Here is a 14,910-nt window from a genome sequence, read left to right on the forward strand (position 1 = left end):
TTTTACAACAACCAAGTCTACATTGGATTGTGAAGACATTATAGTTAGACATTACAATTCTGTGTGGAGAAAATTAATAGGATTTTGACTTCTGACACCACACCGTTTGGCTCTATTCATCAGGGTTTAAAACGTGGATTTTATGAGAGCGACGCTGTCCGTGGTGCTGACCGACGTCTAGGCGGCGGTAGGGTCGCTCACGTCCAGAAGACCGCTATCCAGGGCTGTGATGAAGGTACCAAGTCTTTCTGAAGGTAGAACAAGTCATTAGTAACATTTGACAATAATACATCCGTCTTTTCAAATCCAACCGTTATCCGCCAAAGACGGATTTATATTTATTTATTTTGGGACGTCCAGAACCCAAGATAACGTGATCCGAAGACTTACTGCTCCATTCACTTCCTGGTTAACTTATTACTTTAAAATCCTGTATCTCAGCTCCTGTGTACTTTTAGTTTTTACTATGTATTTTTGGCGAAATTCAATTTTCAACTGGGTATAATAAGAGAAAATAAGAGTACTTTGCACAGTGATTAGCAACCATCAGGGGATCGATCATACTGGAGATAAATATTCTGTGGTTATTGAAAAAAATGGAAGCCTATGACCTCAAAGAATAATGTAGAAGAATGTGTTCCTCTGGATTGCTTTCCACTGTATATTACTCCAGCTACCAGCTAGTGCACCATCCTTCCAAAGCCACTCCTCCTTGGCACATTTTCACCTACTGTATAGCCTAATGGAATGGCCAAATTAGGTATGGCAGGTTGAGAGTGGTAAAAATATCAGGACACATCGGCTGCATAATTGCCGATACTGATGTTGTCAGAAATGTCAAATAATGGCCGATATATTGGTCTGCCACTGGTGTTATAGAATACTTGAAATGCATTGAATATCAGCCATTCTAGGGCCATTAGGTCTACAGTATGTGTTGGTATGTGAGATCTGTACTTACTGCCTTCGGCTGTCCCTGAGCCCAAGATGACATGGACGTTGTTGTCCATCTTTTCGTCTTCCATCCGAGGAACGGTGAACTCACATTTAATCATGTCCCCGTCTACAGAGCCACGGATCTCGTTCACATTCTATGATAAAGATGGTCAACATTATTATTGTTATCACTAAATGGAGCAGCCTAGTCACAGTTCTTTAACACAGTGGTTCTCAAGCATTTTCATGTCAAGGACCCCTAAATGTATTGAATAATTTGACCGCAGACCCCCATCTGAAAAAACGTGCTTGCAGGGACCCCAAGAAGAGAAGATTTATGTAAAAAAAAATAAAAAAAAGATTCAATATTATCCTAGCCTGCCCTAGCGCGTCTGATATCTGGTCTACAGGGGCGGGTTCAAAATCTCCGGAGAGAGAATCCGTGGGCTTCCATTCGTTCACCGATCTGTGCGCGCCCCTCCTTGACTCCTTGAGGTTGACTCCCACTTCCTATGCCAGGAACGTCAACAGGCTGGTCCAGGCTCCTATTTTTTAGCAAAAAGTGAAGGAAAATAAAAGCCTGGAGATCGAGGATAATATTTTCCAGATTGTGTAGATCGTCAATCTTTGAATAGTCATAGTATAGAATAGGGTTCAAGTGGTTAAACTGATTGTGATGCTACATTAGTAAATTGTATTGGGGACCCCCTGGAACCCCTTTAAGGACCCCCTGAGAACCCCTGCTTTAACAGGACCTTACCATCCGTACTGGAGTGAGAGTGCCCTCGCTGTCGCTCATCATTGAAAAGAAGAAGAACGCGCCATTGTCAGCACTGTTCTGAGCACATACAAAAAGCACGACCGGCTACAGAGAGAGAGAGAGATAGTTAAGTAAAAGTATCAATACTGCAATGTAGAAGTAATCTGGTACAAGTAAAAGTCCCGAATTCAAAATTGACTTGAGTAAAAGTACAAAAGTATTGGTATCAAAATGTACTTAAAGTACCAAAAGTAAAAGTACTAAAATAGCAGATCTACAAGCTCACAACGCGTCGTGATGCGACGCGTTGTGAGCTTGTAGATCGGCTATTTTCAAATAGCCTAGGTATAAAATAGGGCTAAAGTGGTTAAAGTATGTTTTATAAAGATATACATTTAATAATTATATCTGCAAAGTAACTAAAGTAACTAAAATGTTTCAATAATTGTGGTGGAGAAAATGTACAATATTTGCCTCTGAGATGTACTGGAGTAGAAGTAAAAGTATTGACAATTGGAAATACTCCAGTAAAGTAGAAGTACCTACAAATGTTACTTAAGTACAGTACTTAGTTACTTTACACTGTGTGTGTGTGTGTGTGTGTGTGTGTGTGTGTGTGTGTGTGTGTGTGTGCGTGTGCGTGTGTTTACCTCGGATGGCTTCCTAGTGAATCCCACGGCTATGAATCCAGTGGACTGCCCCGCTAATGCTACATCAAGGCTACTGCTAGTGCTCTTGTTAATGGTTATGGAGGTGAACATACAGTGACCATCCATTGGATCACATTCAGCTGGTGACGCAATGCACAGTTTAGTCTCCCCACAGCCTGTACGACTGATTTCGTTTACCTGGTGTACACACACACACACACACACACACACACACACACACACACACACACACACACACACACACACACACACACACACACACACACGCACACACATACAAAATTATTTAAATGAGCATTTCTGTTATTTAACATTACTGTACAAATTGTCACTTATAGTCATTTTTCATCTGAGCTGAAATTAACTGTAACATAATTTGTCACTGTGTCTCAGTGGCCAGCTGTGGATAGCTAAAGAAAGATTGTCTGCCGATGGCATCGTCGACGGGTGTTTGAACTAGGTGTAAATGTTTCTTTTCTTTTATTGATATATCAACGTTCCAGGAAGAGAAGAAAGGAATCCCTGCTGATGATGTCACCGGCAGGTACATTTTCAAGCTATCCATAGCCAGTGTTCCTTTCGGAATTTACTGTGTAGCATCCATAACACTGACTGGGGCCTGGGCAAATCTTAGCACTGAGCAATGTTGTCTTTGGTCTTTCTAGTGTTGAGATAGGTTGTCAGTTTGAATGGATGAATTCCAATACCTTTGAGTCGACGGCAAACGAAAGATGTGCCTGTCCACGAATGCCTGGAGCCACGCAGACGATCGCCGTGGCAACCAACAACATCAATTCTCTGGCCATTCTTAAGCAGTTGAGGGTTAACAGGTAATCAAAGGGAAAGCAAATATGTAAATAGAAGGAAATATTTAGTATTGGATCTCCATTAGCTTTCACCACGTGGTTGCTAGTCTTCCTGGGGCACACACGAAAGCAACACTAGAAAAGACCGCTCCTCTGAGCGCAGATCTTCGCCATTCCGGGTTGCCTACCCAGGGCTGTCAGGCGTAGGGTGCAGCCCTCAGGACACGAGGAAGCTGCGGTGGAAATACAGACGGCGTGTGACAGACGGTGCACCCCCTATGGGCAGAAGTGAAAGCGGTTTTGGAGGTGCACTCTATACAGGCCCCTCAACATGTGATTCCAATCCGGGTATGATTGGATGCTGCGTTCATGATGTAACTTATGGGATTCTCCTGTAAGAAATAGGCCCTGGCCACAACTTTGTGGAGGCATTTACAGGCAAATGGTATGAAGTATCAAAACCCTATTTGACAGTCATTGTCACATGACTCAGACCACTTGAGCCTAACATGGTGGGGAAAACCATGTTTAGGTAACAAACAGCGACATTTGCAGCATTTGTGGCACTATGGGCCAAAAGTGATTAAAAAAAAAGTGATTAAAAAAAAAGTGACTTCACTTACATGTCAGTGAAATCACTTTTGTCTCAGTGTGTGAGCCAAAGTCGGGCCGATCGGTTTCGGTTTTCGGAAAACGTTGGTTCGACTGAATTGTCACTTGGCACTGCAAACCCCTGGGTCATCTGGAACACTCGCCAAGTGTGAGGTTGTTGGGTTGGGCAGTTTCTAAGTTATGCTCTGGACAGACGTACGGACGGAGCGACGGAGCGACGGAGCGACGGAGCGACGGACGGCACAAGGCACAAACGGCCGGCTAATGGAGATCCTAATAAACTCAGTAAACTCAACCAATCAGTGAAGCAGATGGGTCGGGTTGGCTAATCAGGGAACCCGGTGCCCATGCATGCACAGCGCCCGAGTTATGCCAGACACACAGACAGATATACCATATAGATAGATAGATTTTGGCACCCAAGACAGACTAGGACTAATCAACTAACATAATGTTAGTTATCTTTCATTTATCTTTCATATTATATTAATTTCATCTTTTCATGAAAACCTTATTAAACCAAATTTGAACACCCATCAGGTTTACGGTAAATGTTTTAAGATAATATTTGGCTTAGTACATATGGCCAGAAACTCTTTCTTAGTTTAATTACTCATTACTTAAGAGTGACTTAAAAAAAAGAAAAGAAAAAAACACAAGGAGCTATCAAAACATAATTCATTCAAACTAAATCAAGTAACTATACATTGTCAACATATTACACAAATCTTTGGTCAACATACCTGTGTGTTAAGGTCAGTGATTTATCCTGGTGAATAGTTAATTTCCCTTTGGTTGTTCCTCTCTACCTATCTGTGTTTAATTCATGTAGATTTGATACCTTTGTATGGCTGATGTTGTCAAGTGGGAGGAGTATGATATGTCTTTTATTTCCCTCAACCGATTATCTATAACAAAGGTCACAATCATTCAAAAATATTGTTTATTCATACGCTTGTCACTCCAGCTCTCATTGACTTTAGTGCATTCCATCAGACTTCCGGCTCCAGTTTGCCTCTTGGGTGCGTCAATGGCCAGGTGTAGAACTTTTCCGTTCCCTCCTTCCCTCTTCATAATAATAGCATTGGTTGTCACTGGCAGTTAGATTGATGGTACACTTAAGTCAATCTTTCTCCTGTCAATTGGCCATAGTATTCTAACAGGGTACAACTGTAATAAAGGAATATACTTAGTGGAGAAGCCATTATTCCATTTATATTCAATTTACTTTTAGTGCCCAAGGCACACCAACGTGCAAGACAAAGTTCTCAAGGAACACCTGTATTCCTATCCAGGCAAGAATATCCTCTATAACACGTGTTATCACTCTGTAACTGTTTATTTGTATTTACTAATGCCAAACAAAAAGGGTATCTAATTTGCTGCTGTATTGGGGAATGAGTGCGCACAAAGTACTGATCTAGTAAATTAAAAAACAATAACTTTTTTTGTACAGTACATATTGCAATAATAATGTGTGGTTGTCACAAAATCCCAAGGCATGTCGGACTTGCCTGACGGCACACCAGTGTGGCTACGCACTCCGTTTGGTAAACACTGCTCTAGAACACTGAGTTTGTTTGTTATAGACGAGGTGCCGTGATTTTCAGTGATTTTTTCCCACCCCTAAAACATGATTATCAGGTATTATGGTTATACTAGGAGGATGATTTTTTTCAAAAAAGTGTACAGAAAGTGTTAAAGTTATGTTTTTATGTGGACACGCCTCCAGTTCATTAAGTATACCTGGTTCTCACCTAGCACCTCCCACCTGAACCAGTCCCTCCGCCTCCTCCTACAAGACCACCCACCTGTCCTAGTCCCTCCTCCTCCTCATGAAAGGACTGCCCATGGCCCTTCCCAGTTGTTTATAAAATGAAAAAAAAAGAAAAGCAGTGGTTGTCAAACTGGGGTCTGGGGACCCCCGAGGGTCCTTGAGGGGGTTCCTTAGGGTCCACAGCAAAATTAGTTTAGCATCAAAATCAGTGTAACCAGTTGAAACATATACATTGGCTATTTTCAAATAGCAGATCTACAAGCTCACAGCGTGTCGCATTGCGACGTGTTGTGAGCTTGTAGATCTGCTACTTTCAAATAGCCAATGCATGTCCGTAGATTTAAGTTGGACCCTATTGGTCTATTTGGTTCCATTTATTTATATATATATATATATATATATATATATATATATATATATATATATATATATATTATGTTACAGTACGATTGGAGAACCAGGACGATTGAAGAAAGCGCGCTTGTTTTTACCACTCAACCAGCAATTCTGTAGAAAAAGCACTAGAGGGAGCCACAAGCCAGGCTTTCCAAATAAAGTGCACACACATATATGGCCGCAACCACACACACACACGCACGCACGCACACACACACACACACACACACACACACACACACACACACACACACACACACACACACACACACACACACACACACACACACACACACACACACACACACACATTTTGCTCTGAGTTGGACAAATGCATCTATTTATTTATTATTGAGAACAGAATGGAGGCGTTTTATTTTTTCTTTGCCGATTTTAAGTAAGAGAAAGAAAGGAACCAGTATGAACTTCAAATTAAAACGTGTATTAACCATAGCACACGCTTTCTACTACTCAGTGAGTCTTATTTTGAAAAGCCACTGCAGGAAGTCTGATATTTAATCACTGGCTACTTGTCGCTACCCTATGGATCGCTCATATTAATGTGAACACCATGCAATATGGAAGTACTGATTTTTCAATCATCTGTTGCAATATTGGTGCGTTTTGCTGCTTTGTTCTGTTCTCTCTCTCTCTCTTTCTCCCTCCGTCTCTCTCTGTGTTTACTTTGCCCCCCTCCCCCTCTGTTGCTACGGTGTGCTTTTTCTTAGCCAAGCCCACACCTGTTGTGTTATGATAATGAGGGTATATTTCTACTGCGTCATTAAATGGCTGTTTTTCTATTGGCACATTTGACCCTCAAGGTTTCAGCCCCCAGGAAGAAACTCAAAATAGTCAGAGAAGACACCATTGCCCATAAAAACAGTGCCACTCACCCACAGCCACAAGTAGTTCGAGGGTATTGATAGGGCACTGTCCCTTTGACTTTGACTATCTTGAATACCAATCCCATTGTTATTTGCTTAACCCTGTCTTCTACCCTGAGCCATCCCGGACTAGAAAAGTGTGTTGGAATTAGGTGGTCACAGGCTTAAGGCAGAGAAGTAGTCGTATCAGTTTGTTTTGGAACACTGAGTTTCTTTGTTATGAAAGCTTGGGCATGCCACTTCCCCATTCTCTGTGGTGACGTGTAATTTCACAAGACAAATAACGCTGTGTCATGATGAATGTTCCTCTCAACCTATTAACCATTGGCAAAGGTAGCAGGAAATTGTGGTATTGCATTTGAGTAACTTAACAGAAATACAACCTGTGACAACTTTTATGGGCACAAATCAATGTTGGGGTATAAATAGTCTAAATGACATTATTTTGCTTTGTCGAGTGTCTATATTTGGCCCATGTTTGGGGGTGGGAAGCCAGGCGGGGAGTGTGATATTTGTCACTGAACGTACTCCTATACGGTACCTATGACATCCTGACAGTTTCCACGGTATTTGGGAAGGCTTAAGCTTGGTCCATTTCTCGTTGGAATGATATTTGCTTTTCCATTTTTCAGAACATTGTGATATAAAGCAAATTGTCCAACTGGCAGGACTATGTCCAACAGAACAAGTGAAGCACTAGTTGTTTGGAACAGGACGTGTTTTCATTCCCCATGTATGAGCTTGGTTGGGGTTGGAAAGCGAGATTGAAAGCTGGATGGCGTCAAGGCCTAGACTCCTCTGTGATTAGCTAGTTCATTGTTAAGCCAAGCGGCTGAAAAATGGTGTCTTCATCAGCAAATCAGTCACCTGTCTTCATCAGTGACTCAATCAGTCTCCGACATTCTCGTTTATGAGGCTGGGTTTGCTCTGTGGTCCAGCCAAAAAGTCATATACCTGTACCATATCCTCAGGATGGTCATATTATATTATATTGTCAAAGAATCAAAATATTTCAAAATATGTCATCAAAATATTCAAAAATGTAAAAAAAAAAACATACTACACTGTCGCCCCCTTGAAGATCAGAGGAATAAACATCATAAGTGACCTACTCGTTGTGTCGTTACATTAAGGTACAGTACTACAGTTACAAATCATCAGTACACTCATTTCTTGTGTTATGTTATGTTTATTTCAGAGACCACACATACTCATACAGAAAGCTGTTGAGCTATTAACAGTTGTGTAATCAAGAGAAGAATAAATATCATCACTCTCCAACATTGTTACATGTGGCACGAGGGCGAAGGGAGAACACCACCACCTAACCAGCAATAATTCAGTCATCTATTGGGTCCTTCCCAACAACTATTATGTTTATGTGATAATATATTGCAAACATGTGTGCATGACGAAGCATGACGGCACCGTTACCGTTTTGCTCCCGTTTTAGGATTATTACGGTATAATTTCCGGGTCGCGCGGCCCAATTATTAGTTACGTTACTGTTGGGCTGGGACGTTTTTCAGCAGTGGCGTAATTTACATAGGGTTGCTGGGTTAAAACGCCCCCCCGTTGACAAAACCAACCCCCCCCCCCCCCGTTGACAAAACCAACCCCCCCCCCCCCCCCCCCCCCGTTGACAAAACGGTGGGCCGGTTCGGAAAATCCCAGAGCCGAATTTAGGTCCCAGCACGCCCCTGATTGTCTAATTTGCTAAGACTTTTTATTCCTTGTGACAACTTTTGTTTAGGCTATCATTCAATCAAAGGTTACAATTTTAAGTGTCTTGCTTTTTCCTACCTACACCAGAGAGAGAGAGAGGGAGAGAGAGATCGTTATTATTATTAAAAAGCCAAAGCCGAAATAGAGTTTAACAGTGTTTTTCGGAAGTAAAAATACCATTCACTTTCTCCATAGACATATCAGAACATCCTTATGTTAAGAGTTTTAAGCCTGGAATCAAGCCAACCAGCATCCTGATGAGTCATGACCATAAAGCATTTTAATCCTTTCATGAAAAAGAACTGGTACATATTTTAGATTGATTCTCCCATAAACCATTGCCTTACCAATGCTTCCAACCAAAACGATCTTTTAGCTTGCTTCTTTTCAACTTTAGTCGTTAGGATTGTGGGTAGTGCAGTATTTCTTCTTGACATCGCAAATTAAACATGTTTTTCTTACAACTAGACTGACTGTGTACAGGATCTAGCATCCTTTTACAACAACCAAGTCTACATTGGATTGTGAAGACATTATAGTTAGACATTACAATTCTGTATGGAGAAAAATAATAGGATTTTGACTTCTAACACCACACCGTTTGGCTCTATTCATCAGGGTTTAAAACATGGATGTGCGAGTGTTTTATGAGAGCGACGCTGTCCGTGGTGCTGGCGGATGTCTAGGCGCTGGTAGGGTCGGTCACGTCCAGAAGACCGCTAACCAGGGCTGTGCTGAAGTTACCAAGGTTTTCTGAAGGTAGAACAAGTCATTAGTAATATTTGACAATAATACATGTTTAACTATGAATATGTGTACTATAAATGCATGCGTGTGTGTGTGTGTGTGTGTGTGTGTGTGTGTGTGTGTGTGTGTGTGTGTGTGTGTGTGTGTGTGTGTGTGTGTGTGTGTGTGTGTGTGTGTGTGTGTGTGTGTGTGTGTGTGTGTGTGTGTGCGTGCGTGCCTGCATATCTATGTTTATCCATTGTTGTGCACAGGTCTGTGTTAGCCCTGGAATGGCTGATATTCCATACATATTCCATAACAGCTGGGTGTTCTATTTATGTACAGCGCTGCCGTCTTTGTATTTTCTGTTTATTAAAAAGCTGGAGAGACATGAGACACTGATTTACTGACTTACTGATTTATAGAAGGCATTTGTAGAATCGGCATCAGGTCTTAATGGGTTAAACTACCTTTAAAGGTGCATTTCTCCACTGGAAGAAGCTGCAGTCACTCAAAGTTAGCGGTATTTGTAGTAGAAAAAAGTAGTTTGAAATTGGCACCCTATGACCTCAAAGAATAATGTAGAAGAATGTGTTCCTCTGGATTGCTTTCCACTGTATATTACTCCAGCTACCAGCTAGTGCACCATCCTTCCAAAGCCACTCCTCCTAGGCACATTTTCACCTACTGTATAGCCTAATGGAATGGCCAAATTAGGCAGGTTGAGAGTGGTAAAAATATCAGGACACATCGGCTGCATAATTGCCGATACCGATGTCGTCAGAAAAGTCAAATAATGGCCGATATATCAGTCTGCCACTGGTGTTATAGAATACTTGAAATGCATTGAATATCAGCCATTCTAGGGCCATTAGGTCTCCAGTATGTGAGATCTGTACTTACTGCCATCGGCTGTCCCTGAGCCCAAGATGATGTGGATCTTGTTGTCCATCATGTCTCCCTCCCGAGGAACGTTGAACTCACATTTAATCATTTCCCCGTCTACAGAGCCACGGATCTCGTTCACACTCTATGATAAAGATGGTCAACATTATTATTGTTATCACTAAATGGAGCAGCCTAGTCACAGTTCTTTAACACAGTGGTTCTCAAGCATTTTCATGTCAAGGACCCCTAAATTGATTGAATAATTTGACAGCAGACCCCTATCTGAAAATATTTTGTGGCAGGGACCCCCAGAAGAGAAGATTTATGTAAAAGAAAAAATCAAAACGATTCAATATTTTCCAGATTTTGTAGATCGTCAATCTTTGAATAGTCATAGTATAACATAGGGATCAAGTGGTTAAACTGATTGTGACGCTACATTAGCCAATTTTATTGGGGACCCCCTGGAATCCCTTAAAGGACCCCCTGAGAACCCCTGCTTGAACAGGACCTTACCATCTCTAGTGGAGTGAGATCGCCCATGTCGCTTATCATTGTCTTGAAGAAGAACGCACCATTCTCAGCAATGTTCTGACCACATACAAAAAGCATGACCTTCTACAGAGAGAGAGAGAGAGAGAGAGAGAGAGAGAGAGATCGAGAAGGAAGTAATGAATAACTGGACCTTTTGGCATCACAGGTTGTTTGTCAATATTTCCTTCGATGAAAGTAAAATCTTCAATGACGTGTGTGTGTGTGTGTGTGTGTGTGTGTGTGTGTGTGTGTGTGTGTGTGTGTGTGTGTGTGTGTGTGTGTGTGTGTGCGTGTGCGTGCGTGTGCATGTTTACCTCGGCTGGCTTCTCGGTGAATCCCATGGCTATGAATCCAGTGGACTGCCCCGCTAACGCTACATCAAGGCTAGGAGTGCCAGTGTTCTTGTTAATGACTACGGAGGTGAACATACAGTTACCATCCTTTGGATCACATGCAGCTGGTGACGCAATGCACAGTTTAGTCTCCCCACAGCCTGTACGACTGATTTCGTTTACCTGGTGAACACACACACACGCACATGCACACACACACATGCACACGTGCACACACACACACACACACACACACACACACACACACACACACACACATGCACGCACGCACACACACACACACACACACACACATACAAAATTATTTAAATAAGTATTTCTGTTATTTACCATTAATGTACAAATTGTCGCTTATAATCATGAAAATTGAAAAGCTGAAATTAACTGTAAAATAATTTGTCACTGCAGTGTCTCAGTGGCCAGCTGTGGATAGCTAAAGATAGTCTACCGATGGCATCGTTGACGGGTGTTTGAACTAGATGTAATTTTTTCTTTTCTTATATTGATATATCAACCATGGCTACTGTTTTTAGCATGCTAATGTTCCAGGAAGAGAAGAAAGGAATCACTGCTGATGATGTCACCGGCAGGTCAATTTTTCAAGCCATCCATTACCGGCCTCTGAGACAGAAATTGCACTGTGAATTAGTGAAGACTGATATATCTCTCAATATATGGAGATAAGGTTGAAACACGTGAAGTGTTCCTTTCAATTTAAATGTATGTAAACATTTTAAATTAATACTTTAGAGTGTTCCCTCTGGAATTTACTGTATAGCATCTACAGCACTGGGCAAATGTCAGCAGTCAGCACTGAGCACTGTTGTCTTTGGTCTTTCTAGTGTTGAGATAAGTTGTCAGTTTGAATGGTTGAATTCCAATACCTGTGAGTCGGTGGCAAACGAATGTGCCTGTCCACGTATGCCTGGAGCCATGCAGACGATCGCCATGGCAACCAACAACATCAATTCTCTGGCCATTCTTAAGCAGTTGAGGGTTAACAGGTAAACAAAGGGAAAGCCAATATGTAAATAGAAGGAAACATGTATTATTGAATCCCCATTAGCTTTCCCCACGTGGTTGCTAGTCTTCCTGGGGCACACATGCAAGCAACACTAGAAACTAGAAGAGACCGGCCGGGTTGCCTACCCAAGGCTGTAAGGCGTAGGGTGCAGCCCTCAGGACACGAGGAAGCTGCGGTGGAAATACAATGTGTGACAGACGGTGCACCCCCTATGGGCAGAAGTAAAAGCGGTTTTGGAGGTGCACTCTATACAGGCCACTCAACATGTGATTCCAATCCGGGTATGATTGGATGCTGCGTTCATGATATAGCCTATGGGATTTTCCTGTAAGAATTAGGTCCTGGCCACAGTTCGGTTCTCTGTGAGCTTGTTGATCTCACACTTAGCCCTAGTAACTCTTGAGAGTGTACAAATGGAACCAAATGGACCCATTTGGTTCCATTTGTACACTCTCAAGAGTTACACACCCGTAAGGGGCCATTTGGAAACCCCTTCAAGGAACCCTGAGGGTCCCTGGACCACACTTTGAGACCGACTGGTGTAGCAGAGTGTTTGCCAACATGCACAACATCAGCACCCTGACTCTGTTTGACCATGAATGGAACAGAGCCTTAATTAATATCATTGGTAACACCTGTGAATGTCTTTGCAATATGGGTGCTGTGGATAGAGCCGTACAGAAGCCAAGAAAGACAGACAGATACATAGCCATTCGTGGTTGTTCGGTTCTCGGAAACCGTTGGTCTGGCTGAGTTGTCACTTGGCACTGCAAGCCCTTGGGTCATCTGGAACACACTCGCCAAGTAAGGTTGTTGGAACGGCCCGAAAATGGGGATCCTAATAAACTCAGTAAACTCGAGGTCAGGTTTGCCAATCAGGGAACCCAGTGCCCATGCAAGGCATCCGAGTTATGCCAGACACACAGACAGATATACCGTATATTAGATAGATAGATTTTTGGCACCCAAGACAGACTAGGACTGATCAAATAACAAATGTTAGAATTATCTTTTTCATATTATATTAATTTCGTCATTTCATGAAAACCTTATTAAACCAAATTTGAACACCCATCAGGTTTACGGTAAATGTTTTAAGATCATATTTGGCTTAGTACATATGGCCAGAAACTCTTTTAGTTTAATTACTCATTACTTAAGAGTAAGAAAAAAAACATAAGGAGCTATCAAAACATGCATTCATGCATACTAAATCAAGTAACTACATTGTCAACATATTACACAAGTCTTTGGTCAACTTACCTGTGTGTTAAGTTCAGTGATCTATCCTGGTGAATAGTTAATTTCCCTTTGGTTGTTCCTCTCTACCTATCTGTGTTTAATTCATGTAGATTTTATACCTTTTTATGGCTGGTGTTGTCAAGTGGGCGGAGTGTGTGAGTGTGATATGTCTTTTATTTCCCTGAACCGATTATCTATAATAAAGGTCACAATCATTCAAAAATATTGTTTATTACGTCACTCCAGCTCTCATTGACTTGCATTCCATCAGACTTCCGGCTCCAGTTTGCCTCTTGGGTGCGTCAATGGCCAGGTGTAGAACTTTTCCGTTCCCTCCTTCCCTCTTCATAATAGCATTGATTGTCACTGGCAGTTAGATTGATGGTACATTTAAGTCAATCTTTCTCCTGTCAATTGGCTATAGTATTCTAACAGGGTACAACTGTAATAAAGGAATATACTTAGTGGAGAGGCCATTATTCCATTTATATTCAATTTACTTTTAGTGCCCAAGGCACACCAATGTGCAAGACAAAGTTCTCAAGGAACACCTGTATTCCTATCCAGGCAAAAGTATCCTCTATAACACGTGTTATCACTCTGTAAATGTTTATTTGTATTTACTAATGCCAAACAAAAAGGGTATCTAATTTGCTGCTGTATTGGGGAATGAGTGCGCACAAAGTACTGATCTAGTATATTAAAAAACTACTTTTTTTGTACAGTACATATTGCAATAATAATGGTGGTTGTCACAAAATCCCAAGGCATGTCGGACTTGCCTGATGGCACACCAGTGTGGCTACGCACTCCGTTTGGTAAACACTGCTCTAGAACACTGAGTTTGTTTGTTATGGATGCTTGCAAACATGGAAGCTAGGTGACAATTCCCCTACCAAGGAACACTTAGTTCTTTCTGAACAGTTGGCACAGGTAGCAGGAAATTCTATACGTGAGCAACTGACATAGAAATACAACCAGTGATACATTTATGGGTACAAATCAGTGTTGAGGAGGTATAAATAGTAAAAAGGGCATTTGAAGGAGTTTCAGTGGTGGCCTAGAAGTGCAAGTTAGTAAATAGGAGAATCAATGATATTCTCTAGCACAGGGCTACTCAACTTAAGATGGCTCAGGGGCCACTCAGCAAAATGCGAAAAGTCCAAGGGGCCGCCATAAAAATGACGGTCCTATTTTGGATTTTTCGATTTTGTAACACACAAGAAAATGGTCCCGTTCCGTTTTGTCAACGAGGGGGGGGGGGGGGGGGGGGGGGTTTCAGCACGGTGCCCACCGGGACAGTTTTGTCAACGGGGGGGGGGGGGGGGGGGGGGAAAGGACGCTCTGCTTCCAAATTCCGCCGAATTTCGCCGTTTTTTTTTTCACTCACGCTGTTTGGTGAACCCCCCAAGGTTGGTGCCCTGTGCTGCGCTGCTTTTATCCGCCAAATTTGGGACGTTCACGGCATATTTTGCACCATTACGGTACGTTCATCATCGGTGACGAGTGCCTCTAACAGCCGCTGCGTGCAGCGGGCTGCGAGTCGCAGCCTGTCTGTGTGTCAGGATGCGAGGCT

At 42.1% G+C, this 14,910-nt stretch overlaps 2 protein-coding genes and 1 long non-coding RNA gene across 5 annotated transcripts; 1 reads left to right on the forward strand and 2 right to left on the reverse strand.

Annotated features, from left to right (window-relative positions):
• Positions 1-107: 107 nt before the first annotated feature.
• LOC308094429 (putative ferric-chelate reductase 1) lies at positions 108-4,774 on the reverse strand. 3 transcript variants are annotated; one of them, XM_080441078.1, is made up of 6 exons: positions 4,529-4,774; positions 3,075-3,174; positions 2,347-2,544; positions 1,697-1,801; positions 962-1,091; positions 108-248 (listed from the first exon to the last, which is right to left on the reverse strand). In XM_080441078.1, the coding sequence occupies exons 2-6, from the start codon at positions 3,171-3,173 to the stop codon at positions 178-180; spliced, it is 603 nt and encodes a 200-aa protein (XP_080297204.1). In that variant the 5' UTR covers position 3,174; positions 4,529-4,774; the 3' UTR covers positions 108-177. The 3 variants fall into 3 exon arrangements, with proteins under 3 accessions (XP_080297204.1, XP_080297205.1, XP_080297206.1); XM_080441079.1 differs by lacking the exon at positions 3,075-3,174; XM_080441080.1 differs by lacking the exon at positions 2,347-2,544.
• LOC308094431 lies at positions 166-11,202 on the forward strand. Its single transcript, XR_013933950.1, has 4 exons — positions 166-254; positions 7,924-7,975; positions 9,186-9,326; positions 11,071-11,202. It is a non-coding gene; the product is annotated as an uncharacterized lncRNA (long non-coding RNA).
• On the reverse strand, positions 9,188-13,647 carry LOC308094430 (uncharacterized protein). Its single transcript, XM_080441081.1, has 6 exons — positions 13,356-13,647; positions 11,953-12,049; positions 11,030-11,230; positions 10,698-10,799; positions 10,197-10,323; positions 9,188-9,320 (listed from the first exon to the last, which is right to left on the reverse strand). Exons 2-6 carry the CDS (start codon positions 12,046-12,048, stop codon positions 9,250-9,252), a joined length of 597 nt encoding a protein of 198 aa, XP_080297207.1. The 5' UTR covers position 12,049; positions 13,356-13,647; the 3' UTR covers positions 9,188-9,249.
• Positions 13,648-14,910: the final 1,263 nt, after the last annotated feature.

Source organism: Gymnoscopelus braueri (assembly GCF_963280865.1).
Source record: "Gymnoscopelus braueri genome assembly, chromosome: 10".
In the NCBI taxonomy this organism is placed as follows: Eukaryota; Metazoa; Chordata; class Actinopteri; order Myctophiformes; family Myctophidae; genus Gymnoscopelus; species Gymnoscopelus braueri.